Here is a 16,849-nt window from a genome sequence, read left to right as displayed (position 1 = left end):
TATTTTAAGATTATTTGCTATAATTTTTTAACACATCTCTTCCTTTTAGCATTCTTTTGTTGATATGTAATTTATGTTTTCAGAAGCTAGCAACAATCTTTTAAGCATATAGAAAAGATAACAGCAAGGATAGAGGACAAAGGAATAACTGCTGTTATTCTATTAAGCTTTCCTTTTCAAACAATGTATGAGAACTAATTTTATAGCTTTATTTGGAGTTTTATTTCAGACTCTGTTTATTTCCTCATCTGTTGAAGGATAGTTCATAATGAGACAATTATGGGGGTGGGGGCCAGAAAGCAAGTGTCCATCTATTGGGATACCTGACCCTTCTTGCTTCAATATCAGAGCTGGCACTTTGGAAAGGAATGGAATGATAGCTTTGTTTCCCAAGCCAAGTGGTTTGGAGTCAGTCTTACCCATTGGAGACATGGGCTGCAGCACAGGGAGGATATGTTTGGAAGGAGGGAGAATTGGAGCTGCTGGTATGTTTGCCTGGTATAGAAGCTGATGGGATTGGTAACCTTGAGTTGGGAGAGCATTCATTGATGATTTAGAGCACTACCCATTTTCCTCAGCTAAATTCATTCAATCAATCTGTAATAAAAATGGCAATAATGACTATAACCCTTTAATATTTTTCAGATGTGCTTTTAACAAACATACCAAAAGCTGTCTTTTTTGAGCATTTGTAATGAATTCAATTCCTTGGCATTGGGTGGATGATGAGGCAGCTACATTGCATAGTGGTGAATGGAGTGTTAGACTTGGGCGAGTCTCTGCCCAGGTTTGCTCATCTATAAAATCATGATTCTAATGGTACCTACCCTTGTAAAATGAAATATCATCTGCTGTGCTCTAAAAATGCTAGCTGTTTACTAACTGAAAAGATCTGACCCAATCTTACCCTGCCCTTGAAGACCCACAAGTCTAGTTGGAAAAAGACTCAGAAGGTTTCACAAGAAACAATTCGAAAACAGTACAATATGTGATAAGGGAGAAAGTAGATATATACTTAGAAAATACTAAGGTTGGTGGATGGTGGTGGTGGTGTTGGTTGTCTTATGTGTTGGAAGAAGAGCAAAATGACATCATTATGATAGAGGTTTAAAAAATGAAAAGCACCTCCTGAGCTAGAATCCCAGTGCCCCCATTTAAGCCACCCCTTAAAGACTGGTAGCACTAAGGTCTACTTGTACCTTTCTAACTCAGTATCACTTCATGTGACAGTCACTCTTCTGTGGGCCAGCCAAGCCAGAATTTCTCAGCCATGGGAGTGGTTCCAAAATGTAAAAATCTCTCAACTGGGTTCTAGATTTACTTCCACCATCAATTCAAAATATCATCTTCTGCAAGAGACCTCTGTACTATAGATTCCCAATCTTTAGAAAAATAGAAGAGAGATGAGGTAATCCCTGCATCAGGGTGTAGATAGGGATGAAAGCACTTTGTGTACTGGAAAAATGACCATAGGAAAGATAATCCTACGATGGTTTTCTTGGGGATGCATTAGGTTCTGAAAGCATACTAGACTAACCTAAAAAAAAATTTATAATTTCTTTTCTCCCCCTAGTGCAAGAGAAACCAGAGCAGATTCCTCTGGAGAGCCGCTCTTGTGTCCTGATCCGAAGAGACCTGGTAGCCCTTCCCGCAAGCCTCATTAGCCAAATTGGCTACCGCTGCCACTCTAAGCTCTACTCAGAGGGTGACCCTGGCGAGAAGCTGGAGCTTGTTGCAGGTAATGCCACAGCGGGTGTCTGCCTCCTCTACCCCACCCTGGTGCCCATAGACTCCTTCCTCTTACAGATTCATGCAAACCCCCCACCCCCCCCCCATACCTTCAAAATGCTAAGCAGAGGAGGAAAACCGAATCCTCCCTATAATTTTAGAGATTGCGTGCAAATGTCCCTTTATTTTCTTTTCTCTTCAGAGCAGTGAACAATGTACTCATCACCAATCAGTCAAAAAAAAAAAAAAAGAAAGGATAGAACATCTTAAATTTCCCTTAATTTCCTTTTAGAAGAATGTGTCATTAAGAGAAGTTATTCAATTGAATTAATTTAGCATTTTAATTGAATTCCCCCGGCTTGTATTCTTCCTGATTGGTATGAGCTGCATCACAATTGTATTTTAATTTAGGTTGCAGACAAAAACATGTTGTGTATTTTTATGATTCTTTCCCCCCTACCCCCACCCCAACTTCTAAGTGTCAAATTACTGCATTCTCTGGGTAATGGTTTTAGGTTTTGTAATAGCAAAGGCAGATTGAGAAATTTGATTTCTTTTAAGAAAACTAGCAATAATTTGATCTAAAAGTATATTAACACTTTGCCCAGGATGATGTTTTCTGTGTTTGAAACTGTTTTTTCTTTTTAAGTCTGATGGAGATGGAGTATCTTTAAGCTTTTTCAATGAAAGATCATCTCTCTAACCCTTTCACATCTGAAAACTTGTCTGTGTTAAACTATTTTTAAAATATCTGTTCCCTGCATCTGTCAAATGTGTCAACCAATGATCCCCCCCCCAAAAAAAAATCCCTCATCCTCAAAGTGGCAGAGGAAGGTTTGTTATTTCATCTCGTTTGAAAATATCCTCCTCTGATCCACAGTAGTAATTCCTTGGTAGCTTAAGAGTGTTAGAAAACAACCTGGAGGGCTCAAGAAGCAGGTGACTTGCCCAGGTACACACATCTAGCAGGGTCTGCAGGATACTGGAAGGTTTTTCATTTCTGGAAAATTCTCCAGTTTAGCTTTGGGCCAGTTCCCATCATCTCAGCCCAGCCCCTGTCTTAAATGTTGCCTAGAGATTAGAAACACTGATTTCTCTGTTGGAATATTCATACTGGACTAGTGTACAATTTATAAAGTTTCTTTTCCTATGAACGGAAAATGTGGAATAAGTGATTTTTCACAGCAACAACCTTTAATCAGCCAGTAACATTTTGTCTTTTTTTTTTTTTTGCTTCTCATCCTTTAGTGAGGAGATTACTATCTATTCAATTAATAGCTTCTTTGGCTTGTTGGACTGTATGTGTATTTATTGTATTTGTGTGTTTAAGCAAAAATTACTCTCTGCTATATCTGATTGGGTCAGCTGGTGTGAGCTGGGAAGATCTTGGTTACCAAAGAAACCATAGCAAACTAATTACTTTCTCAAATTTAATGAAAGTGACAAGGATGTCTGCCTGGTTGGGGTGGGGGGAGGGGTGAAGTACACATAAGGGGGTGGTTTTTTTTTTAGTAGCACTATGCCAGAGATGTTCTAGCCACCTAGGATTTTTCACACCATAATCAATAATGAAAACTTAGTCATTTTCTTTAGGGGGCCCTACAGTTAAAACAGATAATAGGAGGGATTCTCCAGGTACCAGTATGGATTAGCAGGGGTAGCCCTATAGAAGAGAGATGGCATGGCTGGTGACTAGGAAGACAGGGCTCTGTACAACAGCTCTGCTGCCCACAATTTTGAACCCATCTCACCCTGTAGGTTCCCACCTCCCCTCCAACCACCAGAATTCTTTCATAAGGAGAAAAAAATTCAAGTGCTCATGTTTAGTGGGGTTTCTATTTTTGAGGCTCTGATTCACTGTGATTCCAGAGATGACCAGATTATTTGAGTGAAATTAGAAGACAGATTGAAGGAGATTTTTAGATACCTTGATGATTGGAATTCCAGATGGCTGAAAAGTTGGCAAGTAGAATGTCAGCCCTGATAAACCTGCCCTTAACTGTGTCACAGCCAACATCTTTGAAGGAGAAATGTCCTTCAGTAATTAACTTAGCCAATAATATGTCCTTATAAGTGATGGTTGTCATCCTAACTTTTGAGGAAGCATATGGAAAGGAACATATCACAGTAGTGTCCCACTAGCGTTAGAAAGCAGAGATTATAAGCAAGCATAATTTAGTTTCTTGTTGGGGATGTCCTATATTGATGTGACCACTTAGTTAAGAGTGCCTGGTTAGATTGCTGCATTGATGTTAAGATGGAACATTTGGCAGAATTGTAGTTCAGGAGAGAGGTCAAGGTTGGAGATGTCAATTTGAGCATGTGCAGAGAGAGATGCACACATGGAAATGGTTGATATAAAGAGAGGAACAGACTACCAGATCAAGACTTTGGTGGGCATGGCCATCAGGATCAGGTTGGAGAGGAAAGAAAAACTGACAATGGAGACCAAGAAACAAAGGAGGAGTGATCAGAGAAGGAGAATGAAATAAGTATATAATCACAGATGGGAGTTTCAAGAAGGAGGATTTGTTCATGGTCCCACAGTGGCAGAGCCCTGAATAAATTTGTAGAACTTATTTTTGCCCTGGGGAGTTGGAGTGAGAGGAGCTGAGAGGGTTGGGTTAGTGTCATGGAGAATGATCAGTAGTGCCATCCCCATCAAATCTGGTGCCAGAGGAACCATGGGTCATGGGACGTCCTGAAGAGACATCTGATTGGTCTTTCTGATGTCTGTCCATGTCCATCCACTATCCAATAATCGGTATTTGTGGTGAAGATCCATGTGTTGAATTCCAGATTTTCTTTGTCTTGCTTCCAAGTTGACATGGTTTCATCTTTGTGTAAGACCAAAAGAGGGAGAATCCTCCTCTATTCGTATCACTACCAAAGTTTGCATCATTTGATGGGGAAGGTTAAGAACTGAGGAAACATCAAGTAGGTATTACTTCAAAAGGTAAAATTGTTTTTAAGTTTTTTTAAAATTAACAAATCTTATTTTGTTTTCCTTCCTACCTACCTCCTTCCTTTTGCAACAAATATGAGTTGTCAAGCAAAAACATATTCCCATATTGACTATGTCCAAAATCTGTCCCTGTCTTAACCTAGTGCCCATGAGCACTGGGTAGGTAGCATGTTTCATTATGAGTCTTGGGATTATGATTAGTCATTCTGCTAATCAGAGTTCTTAATCCTTTCAAAGATGTTTTTCTTTACATTTATTGCTATTATTGTACATCTTCTTCTTCTACTTACTATGCTCTACATCGGTTCATAAAATTCTTCCCTGGTTTCTTTGAAATTCTCTGTCTCTCTCTCTCTCTCTCTGCAATTGTCTCCACTAGTCATTCGCATACCACAATTTGTCCAGTTATACTCTCCCATTGAAAGACACTCCCAGTTCTTTGCCACCACAAAAAAAAATGCTATAAATCAATACTCTTAATGGGATGAAAAAGATCTTGCTACATCTCACTTCAAAATTCTTATTTCAGTTGACTGTGTGTTAGAGCATCATGGTGTTTCATTGAGTGGAGATTGGTAGGTCCTGACCTTGAAGGGCTAAGTCTGAGGGTTTTACCTTATGTTCTAATTGGCTACAGGCTCTGGAGTCTACATCACACGGGGTCAGCTGATGAACTGTCACCTCTGTGCCGGTGTGAAACACAAAGTCTTACTGAGACGGCTTCTTGCTACTTTCTTTGATCGGTATGAGAAGATGGGTAAGGCCCAGGTTGGGCCTTTTAAAGTTTTATGGTTTTTTTTCCTCCCCACCTGTTTTCTATAACACTGTTTAGTGTTTTTGAACAGTTCCTTCCTTCTGCATTTTCAGTTAGTGAAGATTTTCTTTTCATTTTCTTTTTTCCTTTCCTTTGTAAAGATGTCAGCTATTGCTTTCTAAAAGTTTATAATCTCAGAATGTTAGGGTTAGCCACTGGGTAGGCATTTTGTAGGCGGTGAAATTGAGATCCACAGAAAGATGATTTTGCTTATAGCAGCGGTGTCGAACTCATACAATCCGATCCTTGCTGGAGACAGTGACTTAAAAACCACAAATTAACATTTTGTTTTAAAATTGCATTTTGTTAAGCATTTTCCACTTACATTTTAATCTGATTCTGGATGGCTGAGGTGATACCCCTGCCCTAGGACACACAGATCACTGAGTAGCAAAGCTGCAGCTAGAATCCAGCTGTACTGATTCCCTGCCCAAGATTATGTGCCACTAAAGCTTAATCCCAGGCTAGCTTCTTCGGTCACTTAGTGATTGAGCTGTATCCATATTGCCAGCATTATTCAGAGTGAACTCAGAGAACTGCCAACTAACTTTCATATTAGCCAACGTAAGATTCTGATTAGGAAGGTAAATGTGCAGAGAAGCAATCCCTATAGGAAGCATTCCAGCAGTAAATATTTGCTTGACTTTGGCAGTGATCCTTTCCACCCTTCTGTGTACTCCCCTTTGTGTTATCGAGGATAACAAATAATGAGTTGATTATAATGCAGTTAGTTGACTTGGATTTATATCCAGAGTCTTAAAAGTATTTGCTACCTTCATCTTTTTTTCCCCCCTCCTTTCTCCTGCAGGAATACACTAGCCAATAGTTGTGGGACTGGAATCCGCTCTTCTACTAGTGATCCCAGCCGGAAACCTTTGGACAGCAGAGTTCTTAATGCCGTGAAATGTAAGGTCTAAGATTTAAAGGAGCAAGGGTGGTGGTTAAGAGTCCCCAGACAAGGTGGGAGGAGGGGAGGATCAAAACAATATTCCCTACCTCCGGGTAATGGACTGTGCCATCAATGTATATAACTCCTGTTTGATCTGGGTTCCTGAAGACTTCTGTTTTGTGACTCCTTTCCCTCAGAGCCTCCACAGGAGGCTCCCACTTAGAAACAAGCAACTTGTAGGACCCTCTTCCAACATCTGTCTTCCCTTCTGGTGTGGGGATGGGAATGGTAGCTGGTTATAGTGACCTCTGAAGGGTTCCTAAGGAAGGCTTTTGGGCTCAAAGTAGTGGTGTACGCATTTCTCAGCCTGGCCTCCTAGTGACTGATAATGTCAGCTGCTGATCCACTTCCCTGGAATGAGGCTTTTCCGGGGAATGTGTGAAGCATTCATTTTCAGCAAGTGGGTGGAACAGGATAAAGGAGCAGTCTCCAGAATGAGGTCTCAAGGTGTTAACTTTTTTGGTGGGTTTCCAAGCTTGATGATTTCAGCTGCAAAACTATTTTAATATGTGAAATAGATTTAATTTCCTTTTTGAACAAACCCCCCTATTTACATTTTGTGGTTATTTTAAGTCCTTGCCATCTGTTTGGCCATCTTCTCTCTCATTCCTGGACTGGGGTAGTCTAAAGGCAGTGAGCTCGGCCTTGCTGGGTGGTAGACTGCCTCCTTTGCCCAGCCTCCTCCCCGCCTACTTGAAGATGAGAAAGCTGCAGTGGATCAGCCAGTTAACTCCACCCCCCCCACCTTTTTTTTTCCATGTACTTCTGTTTTCAGTCAGAACAGCTAATATATACTCCTTAATTTTTTAAAATGCCCTGAAATGTAAATTTTTTTGGTCTTGATTGGCACTTGATAGTAATTAATCTAAAACTCATAATACTCGAGAAATTTTGGAGTAATAATTTGGGGACTATGTACAGAGGCATGGATCTTAACAATAGAAATTTATATTAGGCTAAGAATGATTTTAGTTAGAATTAGTGACTTATTGACAGATAATTAACTTGTTAGGGGTGGAGACAGAATGCTTCCTCTTTGTAACTTGTAGTTTATTTTTCAGTCATAGGAGTGGGGAGGGATCTTACTGTATTTCCTCTTTATTATTAGCATTTTATAATTTTTGAATTACTTTCATATCTATCATCTCATTTGGCCCTCATAACAAACCTATGAGAGAGCTTGATATGATCCCCCTTAGTTGGATGAGGAAACTGAGACCAAGCTCTTGTGCCCGGAGGGAAATGTGTAGATAAATAAGACAGCATTCTCTGCCCTCAAAGGGTTTAGCAGGGATTTTAGTCAAGGTTGTATTGTAAGTCTGTGGTCAGGTCTGGGAATGTAGAGTCTTGATTGGAATTCCATTGGCCTCTTCACATTGAGACCACATGCTGGTGTCCAAACAAAATTTCAGAGAACTTTTCTCTTTTTCTTTCTTTCTCTGCCCTTGTTTTGACTATCTCCTTCCATTGTCAATTAATTATAGCCAGAAACTCTCCCCAAAAGGTAAGTATTAACATTTTCCAGTAAAATGTCCAGTGAAGTTTTCACTTGGGAAGGCGTTCAGTGTGGATCAGGAATGCACCGTTGCGGAGGGGTGTGGGGGGGTGTCTCATCATGCTAATTTTCAGTAGTGTTTACTACACTGAAATTGACAGAGCTAATTAATTATAGTCAGGCCTTTAAAAAAAACATCAATTACATAAATGGATATCATTGGCTAGTAAGTTTTTAGACTTGGTGGAAACTTATAGGCCATTTAGTCTAACCCTCTCATCTGACAGATAAGAAAAGATTATGTGTCTTGGACAGTCACTTAACTACTTAGGTCTGAGGGAGGATTTAAACTTCCTGGCTCCTCATGTGGTGCCATATTTCAGATATGAACAGCAAGGAGTTGCCTGGCCTAGACTCAGCAAAGACCCATCTTCGTGAGTTCAAATCCAGCCTCATACAGTTACTTTCTTTGTGGCTCTGGGCAAGTCACTTCTTTGCTTGTTTCCTTCTCTGTAAAATGAGCTGCAGAAGCAAATGGCAAACTGCTCTATTATCTTTGCCAAGAAAACCCCAAAAGGAGTCATGTAGAGTCAGCCATGACTGAACAAACTGAACAGCAATGTCAGAAAGGAAGGATGCTTAAAGAAGATTGTCATGCCCCTTTGGAACAACCTCCTTAAGAGCTGGGAGGGATGAGGTGGCCCGCAAACCAAACTGATGACCCTTAATAATGGAGAAATGAATTTTTACCTATGTAGTCTACTTCTTAAAGGGACTGATTCAACCCTACTGGGGAGATACACTGTGATTCCCTTGGCATCCTCTGCTATATCCCCATCCATAACTAAGAACAAAATGGATTTCGTGTATGAATGCCCTCTAAGTGGTAATGATGGAACTTTTGGTTGCCCTAAAGTAGGTATGCCTCATGAGGGCATATGAGGGGGTTGGGTACATGTGGCTTTCTCCCCTTGAGTCTCCACCTAACTCTTTTGACCTCTGTTGGCTATCTTTCTCTCTGTCTTTGCAGTATATTGTCAGAATTTTGCCCCAAGCTTTAAGGAGAGTGAGATGAATGTCATAGCTGCAGACATGTGCACCAATGCTCGTCGAGTTCGCAAACGGTGGCTACCCAAGATCAAGTCCATGCTGCCTGAGGGGATGGAGATGTACCGAACCGTCATGGGCTCCACCGCTGCCGGCGTCCCCCTGGAGCCTGAGTTCCAGGCCACCACAGCCCAGGTATTTGAGCAGAGAATCTACGCAGAGCGGCGGAATGATGCCGCCACCATTGTGGCTCTGAGAACTAACACGGTCAATGTAGACCTGAGCAGTGCTTCCAACCCACCATTCGAGCCAAGTGAAGAGGCAGATGGGGCCGGTTCAGTCATTCAGGAGGTGGCTGGGCCAGAGCCCCTATCCTCGGATAGCCAAAGCACTCCCCAATCTTTCGAACAAGGTCCTGCCAGCACCAGCAGGCCGGAGACACCGGTGAGAAGACAAGATGGTACTTATGGAGGGACTTTGTAAAGATACCTAAAGAGAAGAAAAAAAATTGTGACTTATAAGGGATCTAAATACTAAAGCTGCTTGCATGCATACTAATACAAAAAAAATGTGATCAAGCCACTTACCTACTGAACTGCTACTGTTGCCTGAAAAAAATGTGATTTTTATTCTGCTTGTATTTAAAATTTATGAAGGAAATAATCGCATTCGTTATACTGTAAATGATTAGGTCAGTGACGGCCTATTTAAGAGAGTTCCTGGGCAATTTTTTTTTTTAATACTCCTGAGGTTAGACTCTAAACTTGTAGCTTTTTTTCTCCCCTTCCTTACAAGGGGATGGGGTGAAGGAGGACTGAGACATCCCCTCCCATTGTTTCTGCACCCAGGTCCTTTCCACCCCTTTTCTTCCCAGCGCAGAACTAAAGCCATTGTTAATTCCTCCTTACTCTACAGAAGGTTGTGCCATCACTCAGGAGGAGAAAGTTTTTGGATGGTCAGAGAATGTCTGGCAGCTCAAGGACCCACAGGACTTGGCAGGTGATTTGACTGGAGACTCTTCACTTAACACTCCATTCCTAACTTGTAGTGGTCCTCACCTTGAGGGTCTTTACGTGTATCAGGGGTATGGAGGTTGGGGATGGGCAGGCTGAGCTGAGGCAGAGAGCTTTCCCCAGGAAGTCTCCCCGAACTTTTTTCCCCTGTGTTCTCCCCCCACCCCAACTGAGACTCTTTTCAGTGTCAGGATTAGCCATGGTTCCATATTTGTGTTTCTCATGTATGTGCTTTGGGGGTCACAGCAGCAGGGTATGGGGGAGGTAGGGGTATTATTGGTATGGGAGTGTTAGGAGATGTTGGTTGGCACTGATTGGTGTATGTGAATATGTGAAGACATCCCATTGTCCTTACTCCTCCCCTCTCCTCCCTTCCCAATCAGATCCCTATTTCTCTTCCTACTAAATGAGGTACCACTCAATATAGCCCTCAGTGAATAGTCCTCTGAGTTCGCTTTAACTCCTTCCCCCACCCCAAACTGTGCATTCTTTTATCTCTTCCACATCGCTCATGTGAAACCCCGTTTTCATGAATCTGAGGGGCCGCTTGCCCGGTAGTGGTCACCCTGGAGGAGTTGGGGGGAGCCATGATGAGTCAGCTGGGTGGTAGAGGTATGGTTACAGGCTTGGCCCTTCTTAGGGTTCACTTGGAGCTCCCATGATCTCTTCAAGAGTGAGTTTAATGTGAGGGGATGAACTCCAGAGGACCTCCCTCTCCCTCCTGTAGTAAGTAAGAGCAGGGGTGAAAGGGATTGTCCATCTCTTGGCCTTCCTTTTTATGTGGAATTGTTTTGTGACTATCCTGGAACCCTTTGAATTTTGTATGACCTTATGTTCTTTGATTGAAAGGAAAACTTCATTTCCCAATTTCTTTGTCTTCCTTCCCCTATACCCCAAATAGACCAAATTTTTGGGAATGAGGCATAGATGTGTCTGCTTTTTTTTTCATGAAATATGGCCATGGCCCCATTTAGGAGACGTGACAACTCGGCTTTGACAGGCAGAGAGCTTTTTCCAAACTATCAATTGTTGGTGAAAGCCGGACCACATGGCATTCCATGACCTCTGCTGCAGGAGGAAGAGGCCAGACCTGGAGGCAGGGGCCAGGGTTGGGGAAAGTCAGGGTCAGGTTTAGGTGAAGGAAAATGTGTCTCTGCCATTTTCCTTGTCCAATGATGAATCCTTGTCTCCATTTCCATTTGGAGAGGGTTTTCCATTGCTGGCACTCTCAGTAGAGAGCAGATGGCTTGCCCCTCCTGGGAATGTTTAGCCAAGGAGCAGGGTTATCCTTTGCCTGTGTAGACCCCCTAGGTTAAAGGGGGTTCTGGAATGTGTGTAGGTGCTTGTGCAAGTAGTGACAGTGAATTGGGGCTTGTGCTCAGTGGAGAGATCCATGAGTCTTAGTGGGTAGGGGAGAACAAAATCCCCACTCCCCACCCCATGATTTCTTCTTGGCACCATTTCTTTTTTCTTACCCCCTTCCCACCACCACCATGGACAGTGGATCCTGAAAAGATTGGTTTTTGACTGAATTCAGTGCTCAATATGTGCCAGTAGTTCCTCTCCATCGTAATCTCTGCTTTCAGGCCACATGGCTGTCTAGGTGTAGGTTTATGTCCAGCTGTGTGGGATTCAGAAATGGGGAAAGGGTCATGAGCAGAAGCTGGATTGGTCATACTGTCTACCTGTGTTGTAGACAATGTGGAGTCCATGGTGTTTGTAGAGAAGAAATACCAGGCAGTTTCACTGGTATGAAACTGGTGCTTAGTACTGTAGCATTGGGGGGATGCTTTTAGAGTTTAAGATGAGAGTGGGGGGTGGTCAGAATGTTGTGAAAGGGCAATGCAAGAAGTGGTTATTTTTGTTTTTGTTTTAAATTTTCTGAGATTGAAATATGCTCACTTTGCAATTTAATTTTTTTTAAAAGCAAAGGAAAAAAAAAACCAGTGCAACATCTACACAAATGGTCACTGGTCAGAGTGACTTCTTCCTTTGTGGATCACAGTGCTTTGGGTTTTTTGAGGGGGGCATTCCCCTACTCCCCACCCCAGTGAAAGGGGGCTCCAGAAGGCAGCTCTCCCATCTTGGGTCATTGTTTATTTAGCCAGATACTTGAAACTATTTGTATATTTCATATAAATGCTTCCTTGCTTCCTTCCTGCCTGCCCTAAAACTCCCTTCCCTACTTGATACCCCTCTGTATTTAAACAAAAACAACACACACACACACACACACACACACACACACACACACACACACACACACACACACACACGTTTGTAGTTCAGCTCCCATCCTAGGCAGTTATACATTTCCATTCCCAGAGTCTCTGCAGTGGATTCTGTCAGGGGTTTTGTGGGGAAGAGGGAGTTTTGACAAATGACACCTTGGTCATCCAGGGGTCTTTGTTAAACCCCACCCCCTCAGGTCTAATGCATCAGTTTCCCTGATATTCCCATTGAAGCTGAAGTCTCCTTTGCAGATTCCACTACCCCACCAAAAATGAACGAAGATTCGTACCCCTAGAAGAGAGGGCCTTTTCAGCACAAGAAGTTACTTTATCCTAGCATTGCCATAAAAACATATGATGACTTTTAAACAGGATTCACATTTTCCTTTGAAGCCCTTGAACATTATTTCCACTCCCCACTTTGCATGGTGGAGGTCATGAAACCAGCTTAAATCACTCTCAACAGAGCTGGCATCCTCACTTTTGCCTATGTTCTGTCTGAAGTCTCCTATGCCCCACCCTCCCTTGAATGTCCACTGGTCTGGACCTTTATTCTTGCCCATCATCAATGGAGCCGTAGGGGATAGGAAGTCATACAGGGGTCCATAAGGGGTGCCAAGACATCGCCCTTCAGTTCCAGTGCCTGTACTCATAATAGACTTCAGCTCACCATCTTCACATCATTAGCCCTGCCTGCCATATTAGGAACTCAGGCTATCATTCTCCTTCCGTGTCCCAGCCTTTGAGTGAGTGTATACATTTTTGGAAAGAGTCTTAGAGGACTCCCCCAGACATGGACAAAGTATGGCTCAGCCATAATTTAGTCTTGCATAAGCTGAGGAGGCAGAATCCCTATTGTTGTACATGTGTGGGGAATACATGGTTATTGTGGCCAGATTTTTTGAGGCTATTGAAGGGAATCTGAAACTTTGAGGGTGGAGAGAGTCAAAGTCTTAGGAGATGTGAAGTGTTCAATGTTGGATTGATGTCTCAGAGAAAGAATGGTAAAATTAAAATTTCAGTCCTTTCTTCTCGGTTGGGCTGGCATGTATTTTGAGGTCAGAGGAAATGAGTTAGTCTAGCTTCTCTGCCTCTAGGGTGGGAGTCCAAGGAGCATCTCCTGTCTGCAGTGTCCCTTGTGTATTAAAACTATCCAGTCTTCCTTTCATTTTTTGAGTAAGTTGAGGATTTTTCACTTCATTCCCTGCCACAATGGCACTTTTAATTTGAGCTTTGCTTGAGAAACATTCAGAACTGAGAGATGTGATATCATTGTTGAATGAAAAAGGCTCTATCCATCAAGAAATTGCCACAACAAAAATCCAATATGGCAGTCACAGTCAAGAGACCCAAGTATGGATAAGCTGTGTAGTTATGAATAGTGGCTGAATTGAGCAGAATAGGTGAAAGACATAGTGGTTATATCAGGCAAGATTGTAGGTTGCACAGATAAAATTTGTCTATTTTTTTATATCTAGCACAACTTCCTAGTTTTTCTTTTGTTTTTTCATTTTTCTTTTCCTTTTTTTCCTTTTCTTTTTTTGGTTCTGGGTTAAGACAGAATTTGTTAAAACTTTAAAAATGTGAATGGGTTTTGAGCTCTCCCTTTTTCTCTGGGTGAGGGTGAGTGTTTTGCACTAATGTTTCCTGTGTGTAGAGGATTAATGAATGATATGTTTGAAAATGTATATGGGATGATGATTGTATCCTTTGAGGAAAACCAATCCCTGAAGATACTGAATGTAAAGTGAAACCGAAGCAGTCCTTGGCTTTCATGGGGCTTTCCAGAGTGCCTTAGAATTTTTTGGATCATTTTCCCCAAGGAAACATATTTTCAAAATCAGACCATGTATCCCTCTCCTTTGTTTACAACACTATCAATTCCAGAATGGGGGCTGCTTTGTCATGTGAATATGAAACTGCATTTATCTAGATCTGCTAGAACAAAAGAGGAAAAAAAACCCTCAGTATTTATGATATGTCTGCACCTTTATTCTTACATTTGACTATTAGCAATATGCGTATAATATATCTCTATATTCTATTATATATCTAAATTATATCAAGCACCTTTTTGAGGAATAAGATTAAAACAAAAAAAGACTGAACAGAGTTTGAGCTAACGTTACATGCAGTTGCCAATAGTAGGCCAGACATCTGCTCTTGTCCTAGTAGATGTGATCAAGGACTCAAAACTCAGTCCCAAAGTCACTAGGGCATTGATACCAGGGTGTCAGGACATTGCTCACTTAGGCCCACCATGTGCTGGACCCCTGTACAGTTCTTGGTTGAACACAAGGTTGTAAAAGAACACAGAGGGAACAGATGGTCCAATGGTGAGCAAACACTAAATCACAATTGTCCATTAAATATAGCAGATACTGCTGGCTTTGTGTTGAGGTCCTCTCGGAACTTGAATTCTCTGTATTGTTTTCTGCCCTGTCTCTGGTCTTGCCTGAGAGGTCTGTTTGTGTTTGTTCTTGGGGTGTTGTTTTTTTTTTCCCTTCTCCTGCTTATCTGTGGTGTAGGATCTGTGAAAAAAAGGGGGGGGGTGGCAAATGAAAGCAGAAGTGCTAATCTTTGGAGCCCTACTTGTGAGATTGTGTGTGTGTGTGTGTGTGTGTGTGTGTGTGTGTGTGTGTGTGTGTGTGTGATAGAGGCAGGACAGTGCTCTGGGCCTCCCCAATCTGTTCTCTTTAACTGTGTTTGATGGAAATATTTTCCATCAGCCTATCACCTCTTTTGTGATTCCCTCTATTATATTGTCAAAGGCCTGGGTTGGGATTAAAAAACAAATAACCTGGCTTTTGAGTCATAACTTATTGAGTGTGTGTTTATTTTATTTTTCTTTCCTGGATTCTCTTTCTTAAGTATTCATATTTTAGTGCTGTGATGAAGGTGCTGAGTAAAAATTCTGAGATCAAGAAGGCTGGGGATCAAGGAGAGCAAGAGAAGGACAGTGACACAACTCTGTTCTCCTAGTCCCTCCAAGGGTTTAGAGAACCTCACATGGGCACCTTTGATGTTGCTTCCAGTGACCCACCGAGACCAAGTATTTCTAACCCTCTGGGGTGTTTTAAGCAAGGCAGATGCTCTTAGTCCTGGGCTTGTCAATCCATCCACAGGAGTGTTAAAGGTGAGCTGTGATGGGACTTAAGCTTTTTGACAGCCCATCGTGTTTGGAATTACTTCCCTATTTAACCCATGTTTAAAGGACCATAGCCTTCTCGATAGGTTACTCTATGAGGCCCTGCTGCCTCTCCCCAGTCATTTTATCGTTCCGGGTTCTGTTCAGATGGATTATTTTTATGGAAATCGCTTGCTGCAAGTGGGGAAGGTCCTATGGCCCATTAACCAACTGAAAACGCAGAGACAACCTCTGTTTGCTTCCACTGGCAGTAAATCGTAAACACAGAATTGAGAGTTCATAGCTGTCTTGGGCTTTAACTACTGTTTCAAAATGTCCCTGCTGTATAAATTTGTCATTATGTCAGTGAGCAAGCCCCAAATGTGTGTATTACCATACCAGAGATATTCAGGGCGGGGTACAAGACGTTTCTAAAATTGAAAAGTGTTTTTTTTTCTTTTCTTTTTTTTTAATAAAAAAGGAAAAAAATATGCAGAAATCTAAAGCACTCAAATTGGAAAACCTTCTCATGTTCTGATCAGTTGCTTCCATTGTCAGCGTTTTGCACATAATTGTGGTTTTTATGTCAAAAAAAGGCCAAAACTTGCAATACTATTTTTAGCAGACAAAAAAAAACCTTAAGTATAAATGTATAAATATTTTTGACTTGAAGATTTGGATGGCACTTGACTCAAATAGTACATTAATCCTTTGGACAGAATGTTTGGAAAAAAGAGACTTTAAAAAGTAGATGGTTGTTTTTAAAATTTTAAAAAATGGAGTCTGTTTAGAGTAGTAAAGTAGTTCTGTAATTCATGACTGTTAAAAAAAATAAACAATTGAGTGAAATAAATCGTTCCTACTCTGGACAGGCAGTTTCGCAGTGCCATGGAGTAACATTTCAGCCAGAAAAGATGCTAGTTTGTTCTTTTTTTTTTTTAAAGAACAGAAAAAGATTTTGTTTCTTCACCAGTATTTATGTGTTGTTACTCTGTATAGTTAAGAGTCTTACTTTTTAGCCATGGCTGACACATTATATCAGTAACTAAAATGACATTGAACAGCCGACCAAGGAAACCCTGAGAGTTTGAAGTGTGCTCATAGCTGTCTCCATCAGATGCAAAATCCATGAAGGAGGATATGATCATTAATTGTAAAACGCTTTGTAAAATTCACATTTACAAAATAATAAAGTCGATTCCAATTCAAGCTTCCTTCTGGGGCTATAAGCCCCTGTGGTTGGTTTTATTTCGTTCCTAGGGACTTGGTGGAGAGAAAATAGGGACCTTGAAGAGTATCCTTTGTTGGAGAATGGGCTTTCAGCCCCCAGAACTTCTTGCCCCAAGTTTGTTATTGGGCTTTGGAGTTAATTGGGGTGGGGGGGACAGTACAGTGTTGAGGAAGCAAAGTGGAAAATACTACTTCTTGAATATTATTGCAACTTTGGGTTCAGGACAGGAAGGAAGATGCTGCCAACAGC

General features: G+C 41.6%; 1 protein-coding gene across 5 annotated transcripts in view; it reads left to right on the top strand.

Annotated features, from left to right (window-relative positions):
• Positions 1–16,578, top strand: part of NACC2 (NACC family member 2) — a 127,168-nt gene extending 110,590 nt beyond the window's left edge. For all 5 annotated transcript variants that reach the window (XM_020981868.2, XM_078149957.1, XM_078149958.1 and 2 more), the window contains 4 exons: positions 1,574–1,738; positions 5,331–5,436; positions 6,316–6,413; positions 8,982–16,578. In XM_020981868.2, the coding sequence (XP_020837527.1) occupies positions 1,574–1,738; positions 5,331–5,436; positions 6,316–6,413; positions 8,982–9,481 (869 nt within the window). In that variant the 3' untranslated portion in view covers positions 9,482–16,578. The remainder of the gene's footprint in view (positions 1–1,573; positions 1,739–5,330; positions 5,437–6,315; positions 6,414–8,981) is intronic.
• The last annotated feature ends 271 nt before the right edge of the window (positions 16,579–16,849 follow it).

This window comes from Phascolarctos cinereus, unplaced genomic scaffold, assembly GCF_003287225.1.
Source record: "Phascolarctos cinereus isolate Bilbo 61053 unplaced genomic scaffold, phaCin_HiC Scaffold_2;HRSCAF=192, whole genome shotgun sequence".
Lineage (NCBI taxonomy): Eukaryota > Metazoa > Chordata > Mammalia > Diprotodontia > Phascolarctidae > Phascolarctos > Phascolarctos cinereus.
The sequence above is the reverse complement of the archived record's forward strand: the minus strand, read 5'-3'. Positions and strand labels throughout refer to the sequence as shown.